Raw genomic sequence first — 16,290 nt, 5'->3', positions numbered from 1 at the left:
AAAACTAACACCACGTGACCCAACCCAAAAACTACCACCACGTGACCCAACCCAAAAACTAACACCACGTGACCCAACCCAAAAACTAACACCACGTGACCCAACCCAAAAACTAACACCACGTGGCCCAACCCAACAACTACCACCACGTGACCCAACCCAAAAACTACCACCACGTGACCCAACCCAAAAACTAATACCATGTGACCCAACCCAAAAACTAACACCACATGGGCCAACCCAAAAACTAACACCACGTGACCCAATCCAAAAACTAACACCACGTGACCCAACCCAAAAACTAACACCACGTGACCCAACCCAACAACTACCACCACGTGACCCAACCCAAAAACTACCACCACGTGACCCAACCCAACAACTACCACCACGTGACCCAACCCAACAACTAACACCACGTGACCCAACCCAACAACTACCACCACGTGACCCAACCCAACAACTAACACCACGTGACCCAACCCAACAACTACCACCACGTGACCCAACCCAACAACTACCACCACGTGACCCAACCCAAAAACTAACACCACATGGGCCAACCCAAAAACTACCACCACGCGACCTAACCCAACAACTACCACCACGTGACCCAACCCAACAACTACCACCACGTGGCCCAACCCAAAAACTACCATCACGTGACCCAACCCAAAAACTACCACCACGTGACCCAACCCAAAAACTAATACCATGTGACCCAACCCAAAAACTAACACCACATGGGCCAACCCAAAAACTAACACCACGTGACCCAATCCAAAAACTAACACCACGTGACCCAACCCAAAAACTAACACCACGTGACCCAACCCAACAACTACCACCACGTGACCCAACCCAAAAACTACCACCACGTGACCCAACCCAACAACTACCACCACGTGACCCAACCCAACAACTAACACCACGTGACCCAACCCAACAACTACCACCACGTGACCCAACCCAACAACTAACACCACGTGACCCAACCCAACAACTACCACCACGTGACCCAACCCAACAACTAACACCACGTGACCCAACCCAACAACTACCACCACGTGACCCAACCCTAAAACTACCACCACGTGACCCAACCCAACAACTACCACCACGTGACCCAACCCAAAAACTACCACCACGTGACCCAACCCAAAAACTACCACCACGTGACCCAACCCAACAACTACCACCACGTGACCCAACCCAACAACTACCACCACGTGACCCAACCCAACAACTACCACCACGTGACCCAACCCAAAAACTACCACCACGTGACCCAACCCAACAACTACCACCACGTGACCCAACCCAAAAACTAGTATTGATCATTATAGTGGCTACAAAAACCTACATTCTAAAGGGGAAAAAACGGTGTGCGAAAATTCAGCTCTATTTAAAAGCTTAACAAACATTAAAAAGCCTCAGTTAATTAATCTCTCTCATCCCGGTCATGCCTGTATCTCTCTTTCATGTTAACGTCTTCTGTCATTCTCCTTTCACTTACACCTCTCTCATCTGTACAATCTCAATTCTCTAGACATCTCTGTGTCTTGTCATCTCCCTTGCCTAAACAGAAAGCCCCCCCCCCCACCGACAAAATAAAACATCATTAATACTTCGGCTCCCCAGTGCTTCTGTTTTCAAGAACTTCACTCATTGATTCCTCCGACCCACGTTGAGGACTCGGTTTATTAGACTCGTAGCGGTGGAGGGGGGACGAGGGGTGGGGGGGAGGGGGGGCGAGGGGGGGCGAGGGGTGGGGGGCGAGGGGTGGGGGGAGGGGGGGGCGAGTGGTGGGGGGAGGGGGGGCGAGGGGTGGGAGGAGGAGGGGGGGGAGAGGGGTGGGAGGAGGGAGGAGGGGGGCAAGGGGTGGGAGGAGGGGGGGCGAGGGGTGGGTGGAGGGGGGGCGTGGGGTGGGGGGCCAGGGGTGGGGGGAGGGGGGGGCTAGGGGGGGGGGGCGAGGGGTGGGGGGAGGGGGGGGCGAGGGGGCGGAGGAGGGGGAAGGAGGGGGGGCGAGGGGTGGAAGGAGAGGGGGCGAGGGGTGGGAGGAGGGGGGGGCGAGGGGGGGGCGAGGGATGGGGGGGGGGGCTTCGGTCCTGGGTTGGCCACGGGCAATAATTGAAAATAAATGAATACAGGGTTTAAAAAATGTAAACATTGAAAATCAATAATTATAAAACTAATTATTACACGACTCATTTGGTGATGCTGCATTTTATATATACATTCATATTTTTTGTTATTTTAAGGCCGCAGTGTTATTAACGAATGTTTAGATTTGGGGGGAGGGCGAAATATGACATGCAATCATGATAACATTTCTATTATTATTATTAAATATCACATTATCACAAAGCGCCGGGACTTGGATTCGAACCCGCAGACGCGCAGCCCCCTCATCTCCCGCCAACTCCCCAACCACGCGGGCCCGAGCGACCAGCCCCGTTGAGATTCCACACCCCGCCCCCTCCGCAAGTTGCAACCAATGAGCGGCCAAAGATCGCGACCGACCTCACGGTCCAATCGGGAAGGGCCTTCAGTTCTCCGCGCGAGCGCCCGCGCTCTGTAGGCCCCCCCATCTCGACTAGGAAATATAATCGCGTTGTCGAGCACGGGGAGAAAAAAACACAATTTAAACACAATTTGTTGCGTTTTTTGTTCGTTCCCGCTGGTGTGGCGGTGTCGGAAAGGGACCCCCCCCTCACCCCGCCCGCCCGCCTTCCTCCGCCGCTCATGGCAAAGGCGATGGCAACGCCGGGCAGCGTCAAGGACGAGCTCCTGGTGTTCGGTTACGCGTGCAAAGTGTTTCGCGACGACGAGAGAGCGCGATCGCTCGATAGAGGAGTCCACCTCATTCCGTGGATGGGCGACGAGTCCATCCGGATGGATAGGTCTGTCAACAACCCCCCCTCACCACCCCCTCTCCTTTCCTGCCCCGGAACGAGCGAACGAACATTTCGCACACACATATACATACATAAAAAAACCCGCCACTCGCAAACAAAACTGCCGATAAAACGCGACTCGCATCGCGGACTTTCTCTCTTCGCCGCTGCGGTTGTAAATGTTTTTGTTGTTTTTATACGCCAAGTTCGTTGCTGCTGATGATGATGTTTTTAGTTTCGCATTTTGGACCTACCCACGTCTCCGTTAAATGTGTCGCGACCACCGGTCTTGCCTGGTTCCCCCTGCCCGTAGGCCCGCGCCTCGCGCCCGCAGGGATGGCTCAGGCGAGACCGTAGGCTCGTGCTCCGGTGCCGACAATTGTTTTCGTGAGGGGAATTCCGTGGGAAAGTTCGGGTTCGTGGGGTTTTTCTTTAAATTTAAACCTTTGTTGCAAAGTAAAACGCGGCTTCTGCTGCTGCTAAAAAAAACACCAACACAAATATATCTTCATGTTGTAGATACCTGCCTGAGATTGTGTGTCTGGCAATGCGTAAAGTAATAGCACTTGCGGTTGTGTTAAAATCGCGGCAGTGCCCACATTACCCCCTCCGATATAAACCGAAGTCTTATTTTTACCCATTCACCGATTATCTCCCAGAAACCGAAGTCTTCTATTACCAATTATATTCGTTAATCCACTGCTGGATGAACGAAGGCGGTCTTCCTGCGGTCGTTTGGACCTCGCTGGTCAGGTGCGGGATTTGGTGAACTTTGAGTGGCCCCCTGAACCGGTTCGGCTTTCGCTCGCCACTGATGTTAGCCACGCACGGGAATCTTAACACCTCGCCAGAGGGTGAACAATGCAATGCCATTAAAGCATTGTGCCAACCACGCCACATTTCCCTCCCTGCCCGCGCCATGCATTGTAAAGTCCTTTTCATCAGAATATCTCAATCAGCCCCGAGACACACAAACTCGCGGTCGGTAGCTACAAGATTAAAAGAGATGTTTGTAAAAAAACAAACAACAACAAGAAATTCGCTTGCGTCTTTAATGACAACAACAACAATAACAAAATAAGATAAGGTAACTATAATCGGATGGGTACAAAGTTTCTGTAACTTTCTCGACTTACAATGTGTTTGAGTTTTGGTTTAACGCAGGTGGTCGAGGCATTGCAGTGATTGTGTGACAGGTTCACTGGTCAAACGAGCGGTAACGGTAAGAAACATCTAAACATGGCATAACAATATATCTCTACAAACTACAGTATGTATTACAGCATATATACCATGATGAAACACTGCCCAGATTATATAGTTGTTTGCATTATTGCCATCAGTTAATTGTAATGCCTAACCGAGCTAGAATTGTATGACTACATGTTGGTTACAACAGCATTTTAATGTTTTTTCCCACGTACTAAAAACACTGCTGTACATACGATGTTGATATGCTTTTCATGTTAGGACACACTGACCTCACCCCCTGAAAGTTAAATATACTCGCCAATAGCGAGAGTTAAATTTGATGGTGGCTTCGTAATGTCATAATTACCTAGACGTGACACGATGTGTTAGCCCCGAGATGCCTTAATAAGCGTCGGTGTTTTTTCATTTAGCGTTGGAGTGATGCACAAGTTGGTACGATTTCCAGTGTACAGAGCTGCCCGCTGCAGTAGCAATTTTTCCCCGTTTGTCGTTTTCTCTCCGGTTTTCCTGGCGCGCTTCGAGGTGCCGCAGGGAGTGGGTGGGGGGGTAAGTATCGACGTGAACCGGACCGACCGGTCCCTGAGGCCCCCTAGCACCGCTAACTCCCTCTCCCCTGGCCCCCCCCCGATCCCCGCCTCTGCCGCCGGCAGGTACGACGGGAGGGGTCACCTGCACGACCTCTCCGAGTACGACGCGGAGTACACGTGGAACCGCAGCTACGACCTCTCGGAGGAGGAGGTTCGCATCGAGACGCTGTGCGACGTCGAGCGCTACCTGGCGCTGACCACCAACCTGCTGGACGAGGAGGCGCGGCATGGTGTGATCCCCACCCTTGCCTGCCACCTACCCCACTTACCCACACACCGCCCCTTGGTGTGGTCATTAGATGCCCACTAAATTAAATCCGCAGACCACCTTGGCTTAAAGTTCTACGGGTTGTCGTTGACTCGTCTTAAGATAAACTAGATTGAAAACTAATTTCTTAGATTGCAGACTCATTTCTATAGAACTGCTTTTTGTGTTTAGTTTGGTGTCCTTCCCCCGGCGCCTTTGATTAGCACGGTTGGCTACGTACGGTGCAAAAGAATTTGAACATGCATACAAACTAAATATTTTTACGATAAACATTATTTTTTGCCAAGTAAGGCCCACTGAGCTATTTAGATTTTTTTTAGAAGCGACCTGGCCACAAATTATATCTCAACGAGGTGGCTTATCACGTGGAAACATAAATACTAGCGTAGCATATAATTACAATAACACACATTACAACTGATTACTAATCTACAACTCACATCGTAACAATTGCCTGATTACCAATCTAGTATATAATTACAATAACCCCCCCTCCGCCTCAAATCGTTGCACCTGATGAGTTAAATTATGACGTCACCCTGCTGCAGCTCTATTTAAGACCGGGAGCAAGAGCAGAGCCTAACCATTCTGGCGAATTGCCCGATGATGCTGGATGCAATTACCAGCGAAACGTACTCAAAAATTGTAAATGTTGTAGTTTCACTCTTCAACATACCGGTGGGCTAAAGTAGTGAACTATTTGTCTTTTGTCAACGTGACACTTTTTTGCTGATTGGCCGTGTCGGGTGGTGGAGGGTTACGACACATTTATAAATAACGCGATCTAACCCAAAAACTTTATTGTGAATTATTATGGATGAGATGTAGTTGTAGGCTTAGTTCATCTGGAGCTCATCTGGAGTAGATGAGCGTAGACCTAATTTGTGTTCTGGTCGTGGTCAAGATAGTATTCGAGCTCACGATTCGGTTAAATGATTTATTCTTCATCACATTGCTATTTTGCGTCGTTTTCCCATCTATTTCTCGCTCTTACAGTTTTGTTAGGTCCCTCGGCTTAAATTTAAGAGGAGTGGATCGCCTTTTATATGCTGTATAAATGTAATGAATGCGGCAGATTATGAATTGATGCATCGCGACATGCCTTAAAATTGGATGTAATGTTTGCAATGGTCGTGGGATCTAGCATCAGGAAAGTAGTGACAGCTTGGAGGCCGACATCAACGGCATTGACTCCCATGACCTCTGTATGTTAACGTTGTTAAGATTCGTGCGGCGAAATTAGTCAGTGGAGAGTTGATTAAGCAAAAGTTTTGGGCTCTTCTCGTTTTAGGCTTGGCTCATGAACAAGGCTGAATAAATTAAACATCTCTCTGGCCATTCCAGAGAGGGTAGTATGCAATGAATATATTTGACAGTTTAAATACCATCAGACCTGGCCACGAGTCAACGATTGGGGTGATCTGGTGGGCATAAATAACCCTGAGTTTCCCAAAACGCTGACCAACAATCTGTTAAGTGGACATTATGATCATTTTATATATTTAGAATTTCCAAATATATTACTCTAACAATATCGGCGTCGGACAAAGTCCGTTCTTAAGTCTCACGGAGACGGTGAGTCCTGTCTAACCCACGCAAGCAATTATTCGCATGTTTTCTTGAAAACCTTCAATTGCCTCTTTTTTTTAGCCTTTCCACAAGAGGAAGAGGGCACTGTTCCTCTACGCTCTGCGATGAGATTGCTAGATCACTGTCAAACCGATAGCGTTCTATTAATTCTCAGAGCTATCATTCGGCCGAATAAAGTACAAAACCAGATGCATTAAAATGACGATCGCTCTTTGAGCGGTCATCGGTGACCAGACTGAGTACCGTGAACTCGCTACCGAGATCCGCGCTTAATCAACGGCATCCGAAACCTGGCCTCGAACCCAGAACCTCGGCAGCACCGGCTTCGGCTCCTCGCCCTCGATGCTGTTTAATATTTCAAGTCCCCAAGATAACATTTAAAAATTTTAGTACCCCAAAGTTGCTGTGGTAGACCAATAAATCCCTGCCCCAGTGTTCTGCTTGCGGCATTGTAAAGGGCCGCAGCAGACCTCCGTGATATCTCATTAATGCCGTTGGTCTCGCATGGCTGCGAAGTTATTGTCTTTATTGTCGCTGTCCTCGCCGCGTTCGCGTAAAACGACGACGCTTTTGTTGACTCTCGTTTCGGCGGTAGTGTGCGCACGTGCGGTTTCTCCGTTTTTTTTTGTTTCATCGCATTAAATGCCGATGCAGCGTTTACTGGCGGCGCTTTCCACGGGCTTGCCGAGGGTCACATTCCCCTTGCGCGCGTTGGACCGTGGCAAATTTTTCCCCCCACCGACCCACCCCTCGCGCACGTTCCTTCGCTCTCGCAGAGGAGGAGTACAAACGGCTGCATCAGGAGCTGGCGGAGGACGGCGCCTATCGAGCCGTGGGCTTCTCCTACGGCGATGAGTACTACGACCCCACGCAGCCCACGGAGGAGGAGGACGCGCACCCCAAAACCCAGCCGCCGCCAGCACCTGCCGGTAACGGCGGCCAGAGAGAAACCACGTTGCCGTTTTTGCTTCCTTGTCGGCCCTTTTTTATCGCCACTACCGCTGCTGCTACGGTCACGGATGTCACCGTGCTGTAATGGCCAGCGCACCCGGGCATGCACAACAGATGCAGTTAAACGACCGGTGCAAGGATATTAATATCACTGCATCCCCACCCCCCACCCACGCCACCCTGCCTCTGGCCACCCAGCAGTATGAATGAGTACATCGCGGTTAGTCGATCGGCAGGTTGCGTGTGGTGAGATGAAGTGTGGGTACGCCCGCCTCTTCCAAGACGACCGGCAATCGTGGAAGAGTAGGCCAAATTACCATCGTGCTGTGTTCAACCACCTTGGTCAAGAACTCGGCATTTCTCTTGCTCCTGCTGTCCTCGCACTGCTCGACCTTTGAACTGCCGTTGTCTTGTTTCTCTAGTTCCTATGTACACCTGAACAACCATGTGGCCAATGCACTGCCGGATAACGACCTCGCTACGCCATGCAGGGCATGGGCATTCTCGGAGCACACCTCGCTGCACGCCGGTCGGTGTGGGTTGATGAAGGCAGGGGCCATCGGCACAAGAGCAGTACAGTACAACAATAGCTTTGCTTTGCACTTCACCCCCAAAGCCTCGGCGCACTGCAGCCTGCAACGTTGACGGTGGTCGCCAAGCCAAGCGCGATCCAGGCTGCACGCTTTCTCGTCTTTTTGCGACGGCATCAACGGTGCCGTCTGTCGCTGGCTCTGATTGGCGTTACGGGCTTCTGGGTCTGTGCCCAGCAACTGTTGTTTAAAGAATGAGATGCCCGCGAGCTGCGTTCATGCCAGGGTGCCGCTTCGCGTCCCGGGAGGCCCTGTTGTTAAGTCAAGCGGCTTGGTCCGAGAAAACTTGGGGTCGTGTTTTATACGTCGCAACGCAATTGGAAGTTATTAAGCGTCTAAAAAATGCGACCTCAGCCCCCCACATGCTATATAAATAGACGACCCTGCGCACCATAGTTGCTTTTATTTTGAGCAGAGGGGAAGAAGGAATAGAAATTCTGCAGGCCCGTGAGGAAGGAAATGCCAGGCGACGTTATTGTCCAAAGTGCAAGCGAGGACGTGTCATTTTGATTCGTCCTTCGAATTCTTGAAGCTGAAACTTAAATTTTTTTTATTTTACCAGCTAAGGCCCACTGAAGCGACATGGCCACGAATGATAGCTCAACGAAGTTGATTATCGCATGGAAACTTATAGTAGCCAAATACTCTGAACGCATGGTGATTTTTAATGTGGAGGGAAAATCCAGAGGACCCGGAGGAAAATCCATGCGACCACGTGGAGAGCACGCAAACTCCAAATATACAGGTGTCAGGGTTGGTATCGAACTCATGACCTCCTGTATACCAGGCTAGGTAGTAAATATTTTTACACCATGGCGCCCGTCCTTCACCAACCCGCACTGATCAGCACGGTGAGGTATGGTCAAACAACCCCCATTGCTGACACTGCGTTTGGGGAGGCCTTCATCCGCTGGTGGATTGACAAAGCAGCTGTGTAAGTTATTATTTTCAATAAGCTGCAATTTGGTTTACGATTGTACTTCTGTTCTGTTTTCTGTATGCATTACAGGCCAATTGTAGTTTATAATGCACCGTTGCAGCTCCGATTCTCATTAACCTTGCGTTTTCTTCCCCGCACAAAATAACCCATGACCGTACTTTTTTCAAAGAGTCTTGACATTTTCGTCGCTACGTTCTTGCGTGCGCAGCCTCAATAAAGAACGATGCTCCCTCTGTGCCGTGGCGTGTGGTGCGCCCACCGCCATCAACAACAAGCACGCCGCTCCCTTGTAAACGCCCCGCAAGCCTATTGACTGCGGTCCCCTTCGTGATTGTGGCCGCCACTGTGGCTTGGAGATGTTAACCACCTCGCCTGGTATACAGGAGGTTGTGGGTTCGATCACAACCCTGATGCCTGCTGTAAATTTGGAGTTTGCATGTCTTCCCATGGTCGCGTCAATTATTTTAATCCTAGAGTCCTCCGATGATTCCTTCCACATTTAGAATCAACGTGCGTTTGTAGTAATTGGCTGCTATAAATTTCCGCATGGTCAATGATCCACTTCGTTGAGCTATCATTTGTGGCCAGGTCGCTTCTGAAAAAGAGCTATACAGCTCAGTGGGCCTTACCTGAAATAACCATAGTTTATAGATTGCCTTGACGGAGTTTTATCGTATGCGATGTGTGTTTTTTCTTCTCATCTGTCGGGAATTTTGTGCCAGTTTTTCCTGCAGTCGAGAAAAATCCCGAGCCGGAGGTGAACGAAGAGCCGTTCATTGCCCCAGAAGAGCTTAAATTACCCTCGGGCATGGAAGTGGTGAGTGCAAATATGTCGAATCGCTTTAAGCACGCCGACCATTGTGGCCATTGATGCTTGCCGGTTACGTTATATATTCGGAGTGAAGTTAAGTGGGTCATTTTCAAATCTCTGACCTTGGGTTGGCATTTACTTTCACCGTCATGGTGGCTGGGCCCCCTTTGCTTTGATCGCAAGTCTGGCCGGTCTCCCCAGCCCCCCCACCCCCTGTAGATTCACACTGATAAAATTGATGGGCTTCAGAGGGAGACGGTAGGGTTTGGTGGGGGAGGGGTGTGGAGGGGGGCACAGGAAGGATTGGGGGTGGGGGGGAGGCTGCTGCGCGGGGAGGAAAGTGAAAATAGATGAAAGGAAGTGGCTCCCTGGTTATCAGTGTGAGGTGACCTTTACAACGGCCGAGCGTGGCTCTCGCGGTGCCAGAACAGATTGATGGAAGCAGGGGTTAATGACGGGGTCGCTGCACATGGCGGGCCTGTGATGAGGTAATTTCCCGCGGCATTTAAAATTCCACCCCGGCCGCCCGCAGCACAGCGCAATAAAATGTTTGGGCCAAGGGCCTGGGTCGCCGCCAAGTTTGTGTGTGCCGCCGTGACTGCTCGGTGTTAAAACTAATTTTAAACATTGGGGTGTTTGGTGGTGGTGTGGCGGTGGGGGGGGGGTTGTAGGGCTTGCAGCAGAGAGAGAGAGGATAGTGGCGGTGGTGGTGGTGGTGTATGGGTGGACCTGGAAGTGGGAATCTAGTTTGGAGAGATTGAAAAAAGATCGTGTATAGGTGTGTGTGGCTCATATCAACATTTAATCTTTGAAGTGGCGGCGGCGCTCGCTGTAAATGCAGAATCGGTTGTGGGTTTAATGCTGCTCGAGGACAGCACCTTGCCGAGCGCTTAAATTTCCAGACGTGTCCAGAAAGTGTTTATTAAAATTACACATTCGGCTGCGAAGGGAGCGTTGTTTTACATTAACATGAAACTGCATCCATTCCGTTGATTTAAACAAATTGGGTAGCTCCCGCGTGTGAAGGGAGCTTGCAGCAGCCACCTGCACGTAATTGGAAATATGCTTTGAAATAATGCCCCCCGCTGGATTGCTACTGGAAAGAACTTCATTGTTATCCACTTCTCCCTTCGGTTTGCAAGATTCATCGTTGTGATCTGCAACGCTTCGCTTTTAAAAGTTTCGCCTCGGGAACGTCTTCTTTTTCCGGGTTTAAAATAAATATAAAAGAAATGTTAAACAAAAAGGCGTGGCGACCCCTTGCAACTCCATGCTCATGCCACTTCTGGCACAATGTGACACCTCCCCACACTGGAGGAGAGGTCTGAAGAACTCCTCGAGGGAGCCTTCGGCCTGCTCGTCGGCCGCTGGTTAGACATCTTAGAAGGGCTGGAGATGCCCACGTTTCACACCACCGCACGTGACCCGCCGATGGATTAGCTGCGGCTTGAACCCTTTTATGCCGCTGGGTGGAGATCGAATCCAACCGGCGGCCTCTGGTTTGCAAGTTGAGTGCGCGCCAACTATTGTGGCACCGCATCGTCCCCTCCAAAAAAGAAATCAATCCCCCGTATTTTTTCTATTCTGTACATATTTGCACATTCCCACTGTTATAAAGGGGAACCTATTTTCAAACAACAACATAATTTCACGTCTCAATAAATAGCGCAAAATAAAGTTACTTTTTCGCTTGCCATAATGGCTCGCACATTTACAGTTTGTGATTTAGCTGCTCGCCGAGACCTCTGCGGTTTGTCCCGACAGACCATGACTGTCCGCCAGCGACGCAAAAAAAGTGAAAGCGCGGGTCACCTATTTGGTGGTTTCTTTGTTGAAGCCTTCAATTGCTTCTTTTCTTTGCGGCTGCCTGAGAAATCTCCATCCTCAAAGTACAAAGCGGCGCTTTGTACTCGGGTTGTTGTAATATTCGCGGAATTCTGGCGCCCGGACCGTGGATTGCGGAGCTTCTCCTCCGCGGTCCGTAGCCGCGATTCACGATGGTCGATAGAGAGGTTACGTGTTCGTCGCCGAGCGAGCGAGCGAGCAGACGGGCCGGAAGGGGTCGAGCGGTCACAAAGATGGCTTTTGTGCGAAATATTAGCTCTCCAGGCCACTTGCTGATTTTTTTTCTCCTCTATCCTACTTTTAACTTCACGGGGGAAAACAGTGATGCTGTGGGCGGACGTACGCAGAGGCTCCATTTACAGCGAGAGTTACGGATTTTATCTCGCGCTCTGTAATCGCTCTCTCCTGATTGAATTGACGGCATTGGCGGCCTAAAGACGGCACGGCTGCAGAGGTGACACGGGAAAATCAATGTTGCTGCGGTTGTTCCCTGTGAGAAAAATGTAAAACTCGAGCGGAGAAAGTGGGAGAAAACATGCGCATCGTTTGAAGATTTACAGTGGGCCCCGTGATATAAATTGTCACTTGGTTAGAAGGGTTATGTATTCATGGGTATAATTACAACATTTATATACATACGTGCCACATTTTAGTCGGGTAGTATTCCACTTCTTGTGATTCATTGTATGCAAGCACACTTTGTATTCATTCATTCATGTCTATTATACGCAGTATATTTATACATTTTGGCTGTGATATTATTTGTGCTTGGTATTTTAGCACTTAAATATGTTCAGTGCTGCGGTTGTGAAAATATGTGGTGTAAGAATATGGCTTTGTTGTCGTGCCCTTGTTGTGAATAATTAATTTGAAATAATTTGCTCATTATGTAGTTAAACTCGCTGTTTTTTTTCCTGCACATTACGAGCGGAGGGAATGACTCCTATTCTGTCAATAACTCTGAGCTGAGCCAGTGGTGCAAATTCCATATTCCCATAACAGGGGAATTGGTTGTCCATAGGACAACTAATGTTGACTTTCACAAAGTATTACTTACTTTACCAACCTTCGGAATTGACTCTTCACTGGGATTTGAGAACCCATGATTTACCGATTGTGAACTACGGCGCTCTTATCCACCAAGCCACCCAGCCAGCCAGATTCATTACACAATACTGAATTAAATAGACCATGTAATGTAGCCATGTTCACGATCGACTTTATACAAATAATAATAATAACAATAATTACGGACTTAAAAAAATTCTAATCCGGTGATGGGTGAAAGCCTTCCCTTACGCCGTATCGATCGTGGTGGATGTTAGAACATACTTCACCGTACTTGTCGGCGTCGGTTTGTGAAAGGGGCAACCTTGGAGGACCGGATCGGATAGCGCTCCGTTGCTGATGTCAACTGTAGCCTGGAATCCAACTCGTAGGGAATTGCGCCGGACAGAGATGTTGCAATTCCCAGCGATTTGTTCCAACCACTGCGCCACCACTGCGTTAGATGTACGCCACTTTACGCGCAAATCGTGTGTACGTTATGCGCCAGATTCGCTCCTCGGCAAAACGGACAAAACACAATGCCTTAGTAATTTGCCTGTCTCTTGGCAGCTGCCCCTGTCTGTAGTTGCCTCCCCTGGCTGCCTGTATTACAGAGTCTTCTCTCGAAGTCCAGGCTAACGACCCTCCTCTTATTTCCCCTGCTTGTTTATTGACTGAATCTTAATGCCTCTGTTCTTACATTACAGTGCCATCACCCCGTTTCCCGCTCACCCGCAACCGTTAAATGAGACCACATCACCTTGATGTTCCAATCCCTTCGCTGACTCCCAATCCAATCTCAGATCAATTTTAAGATCGCACTCTCCCCTCTTCAAGATCCTCCATGGACTTGCCCCTGCCTCTACCTCTCCCCTCTCATCTCACTCTACTCCCTTCCACACACTCTCCCACCTCTCATCTCTCTCTACTCCCCTCCGCACGCACTCTCCCACCTCTCATCTCGTCTCTCCCCCACGCACTCTCCCACCTCTCCCACCTCATCTCTCTCTACTCCCCTCCGCACACTCTCCCACCTCTCATCTCATCTCTACTCCCCTCCACACACTCTCCCACCTCTCATCTCATCTCTACTCCCCTCCACGCACTCTCCGCTCCAGCAACCGAGGCTTTCCATGAGAGCCCCCAGTCGACCTGCGCTCGGCGGGGAGACACCACTCATTCTCCTCGGCTGCTCCCATAGAATGGCTCAAGAATGGCTCAACACTCTCCTTGTCACCTTCACCCTTGGCTGACTGCCTCTCTCCACAAAATAAATATTCCCACAGTTTTTTGTACAGTGTGTTGAAAAAGCGGGGACCCGCATTTAGATTCCGTGTTTTACCCTCATACTGTGTTGCATTGCGGCCTCTCTCCATCCCCCCCCCTTCTCTCCAAAAAAAGAGCACAATTAAAATGCCTTCTTTCTTCCTGGGCCTTGATGTTGTCACATCTTCACGATGTGTTGCGTCAAAAAACCACGTTGTGTCATAATTTAACTATGCGATGGAATTGTCGGAAAATGTTTTGCTAAAATCGTCCGAATAAGGGGAAAGCGGCCAGGGCGTGCGGCAGTACTGCTTCTGTGCGTGCCGACTGTGGGCCGTGACTTGTGCCAGCCAGGTAGCGCCCTTGCCCTCTTCGTTGGCGGTTCGAATCAGGCAGGCTGCCCTGGTTATTTTTGCGGGGGTATTCACTGTAAGATGTATACTCCGTCTACTCCCCAGTGGGACGTTTAATGATCCCCATGCGCCATTCGGAATGAGTAGGCCATCGCGTGCCGGCTTGTTGGTTCCGAGCTTGGCCAATTTGACAAGAAAAAAATTGCTCGTTTGGGATTACACAGAACAATAATTGCCCCCCCCCCCCGTTCTGGCAGACAAATTCCCATTTGCAGGACGGATGCCAAGTCGCCATGTGTCGTACAAGGACAGCTGCCACTGGGCGTGAGGCGAGAGGGGAGGGGTGTGTGGGGGTGTTGGTTGTGGAGGGGTATGGGGGGGTGTCGGGGTGGTGTCCTTACGAATGCTTGAGACGGGATGCAATGCAAGGGGTCGTGTAAAGCGCTCTTACGAGGCCCCCCCCCTCTCCCCCCCCCCGACGTACAGGCGGAGACGCTGTCGTCAACTAATCGTTGCAACAATTCCTCGTTTAATGCGGTGGTAGGTCGATGCGTTCACCGCAAAGTGCCGCGTTCAGCAAAAAATGCGTCAAACGTAAAACAGTTTCCCCCGCAAAATGAAATGATGGGAAATTTTGACGAGATGCGGTGTACCGTGGCACACACGCGGTGAGATGGTGGGACGATTTAACTGAGGGTAACGCCGCCGCGTTACTGGGTTATTCTGCTTAACAGTACCATTCCGCTCAGCCGTGCAGCTCAAGAAAGTAGTTTGTCGTTGACCGCTCAGAAACTGTCTTACAACGGGCACTTTTCCGCATTATACCGTACGTATGTACGTATGTACGCTGAACTTATTTTGTACCGTATGTAGCCAACCGTGCTAATCGGAAGTGCGAGGGAAGGATGAAAAACTAAACACAACAGCAGTCCTAAAAAAAATATTTTTCAATTTAACTTTGTAGGCGTTATATCTGTGCGCGGTCCGCGTTCCCTCGTGGGAGAACCTCGTTAAATCGGAAAACGCGTCGTACGAAGGCCACGCGCTAAACGAGGACTTGCCGCACCGTTATTATTACCGCACGTGACCAGCGCACGTTGTGTCGGTCACGCCACAGCGACGCCATTGACGCTTGCGACGCCCTCCCCCCCTCCCTTGCGACTCCGCAGCCGGCCACGTTCAAGACACACGCGATCGTGGAGCGCACCGCGGGCTTCGTGTGCAAGCAGGGCACGCAGTTCGAGATCATGCTGAAGACGAAGCAGGCGCGCAACTCCCAGTTCGACTTCCTGCGCTTCGACCACTACCTCAACCCCTACTACAAGCACATCCTGAAGCGCATGAAGGACGGGAAGTACACGCACATCCCCGATCCCAAGCAGCAGCAGCACAAGGCGAAGGGTGAGCGGCGGGGGGACATCGCTTTTCGTTCGCGGATGGGCGGGCGGGAGTGGACGGGCGGGCAGGCGTGTTTTGACTGCGGCGGGTCATCGTGTGGCACGTTTGGTCTTCGCGTCGTCGTTCGTTACGGGTGTGCAAGGCTTATCGCGATTACGCTCCGTGCAGCGCAGGCAATAGCGGTAGTTTCACAGCAGGGGGCGGTGTTGCGATGTGGTTTTGCCCATTTATAGGTAGCTTGTGAGTAATTGCCTTAACTTCCATAATAGAGGTTTTTTTGGGTTAGATCGGGTAAATATATAAATGTTCGTTAAACCCGGCACCACCCAACACAGCAAACTAGTAAGGGTTGTCACGTAAACAGAACGTGCCAATTTGTCACTAGTACAGCACACCGGTGTGTTGGAGAGCCAAGCCTCAACATTTACTTGCACCGTAACGCCGAAACATACGTGGCCTACATCACGGAAGCCTCGTTTTTTTAATTAACCGCAAAAAAAGTGCTATTTCTGGCAAAAATCGCGAATTTTTGGGA

General features: G+C 50.2%; 1 protein-coding gene across 2 annotated transcripts in view; it reads left to right on the top strand.

The window, feature by feature from the left end:
* Positions 1-2,532: 2,532 nt before the first annotated feature.
* Positions 2,533-16,290, top strand: part of SFSWAP (splicing factor SWAP) — a 54,120-nt gene continuing 40,362 nt past the window's right edge. The window contains exons 1-5 of one of the 2 annotated variants that reach the window (XM_078595263.1): positions 2,549-2,903; positions 4,760-4,926; positions 7,331-7,483; positions 9,758-9,852; positions 15,527-15,758. In XM_078595263.1, coding sequence (XP_078451389.1) covers positions 2,746-2,903; positions 4,760-4,926; positions 7,331-7,483; positions 9,758-9,852; positions 15,527-15,758 — 805 coding nt within the window. In that variant the 5' untranslated portion in view covers positions 2,549-2,745. Of the gene's footprint in view, positions 4,927-7,330; positions 7,484-9,757; positions 9,853-15,526; positions 15,759-16,290 lie in introns of both variants that reach the window. The other variant, XM_078595262.1, reaches the window with a different exon arrangement.

This window comes from Lampetra planeri, chromosome 6, assembly GCF_965212315.1.
Source record: "Lampetra planeri chromosome 6, kcLamPlan1.2.h2, whole genome shotgun sequence".
Classification (NCBI taxonomy): domain Eukaryota; kingdom Metazoa; phylum Chordata; class Hyperoartia; order Petromyzontiformes; family Petromyzontidae; genus Lampetra; species Lampetra planeri.
This window is presented reverse-complemented; position numbering and strand designations above follow the sequence as displayed.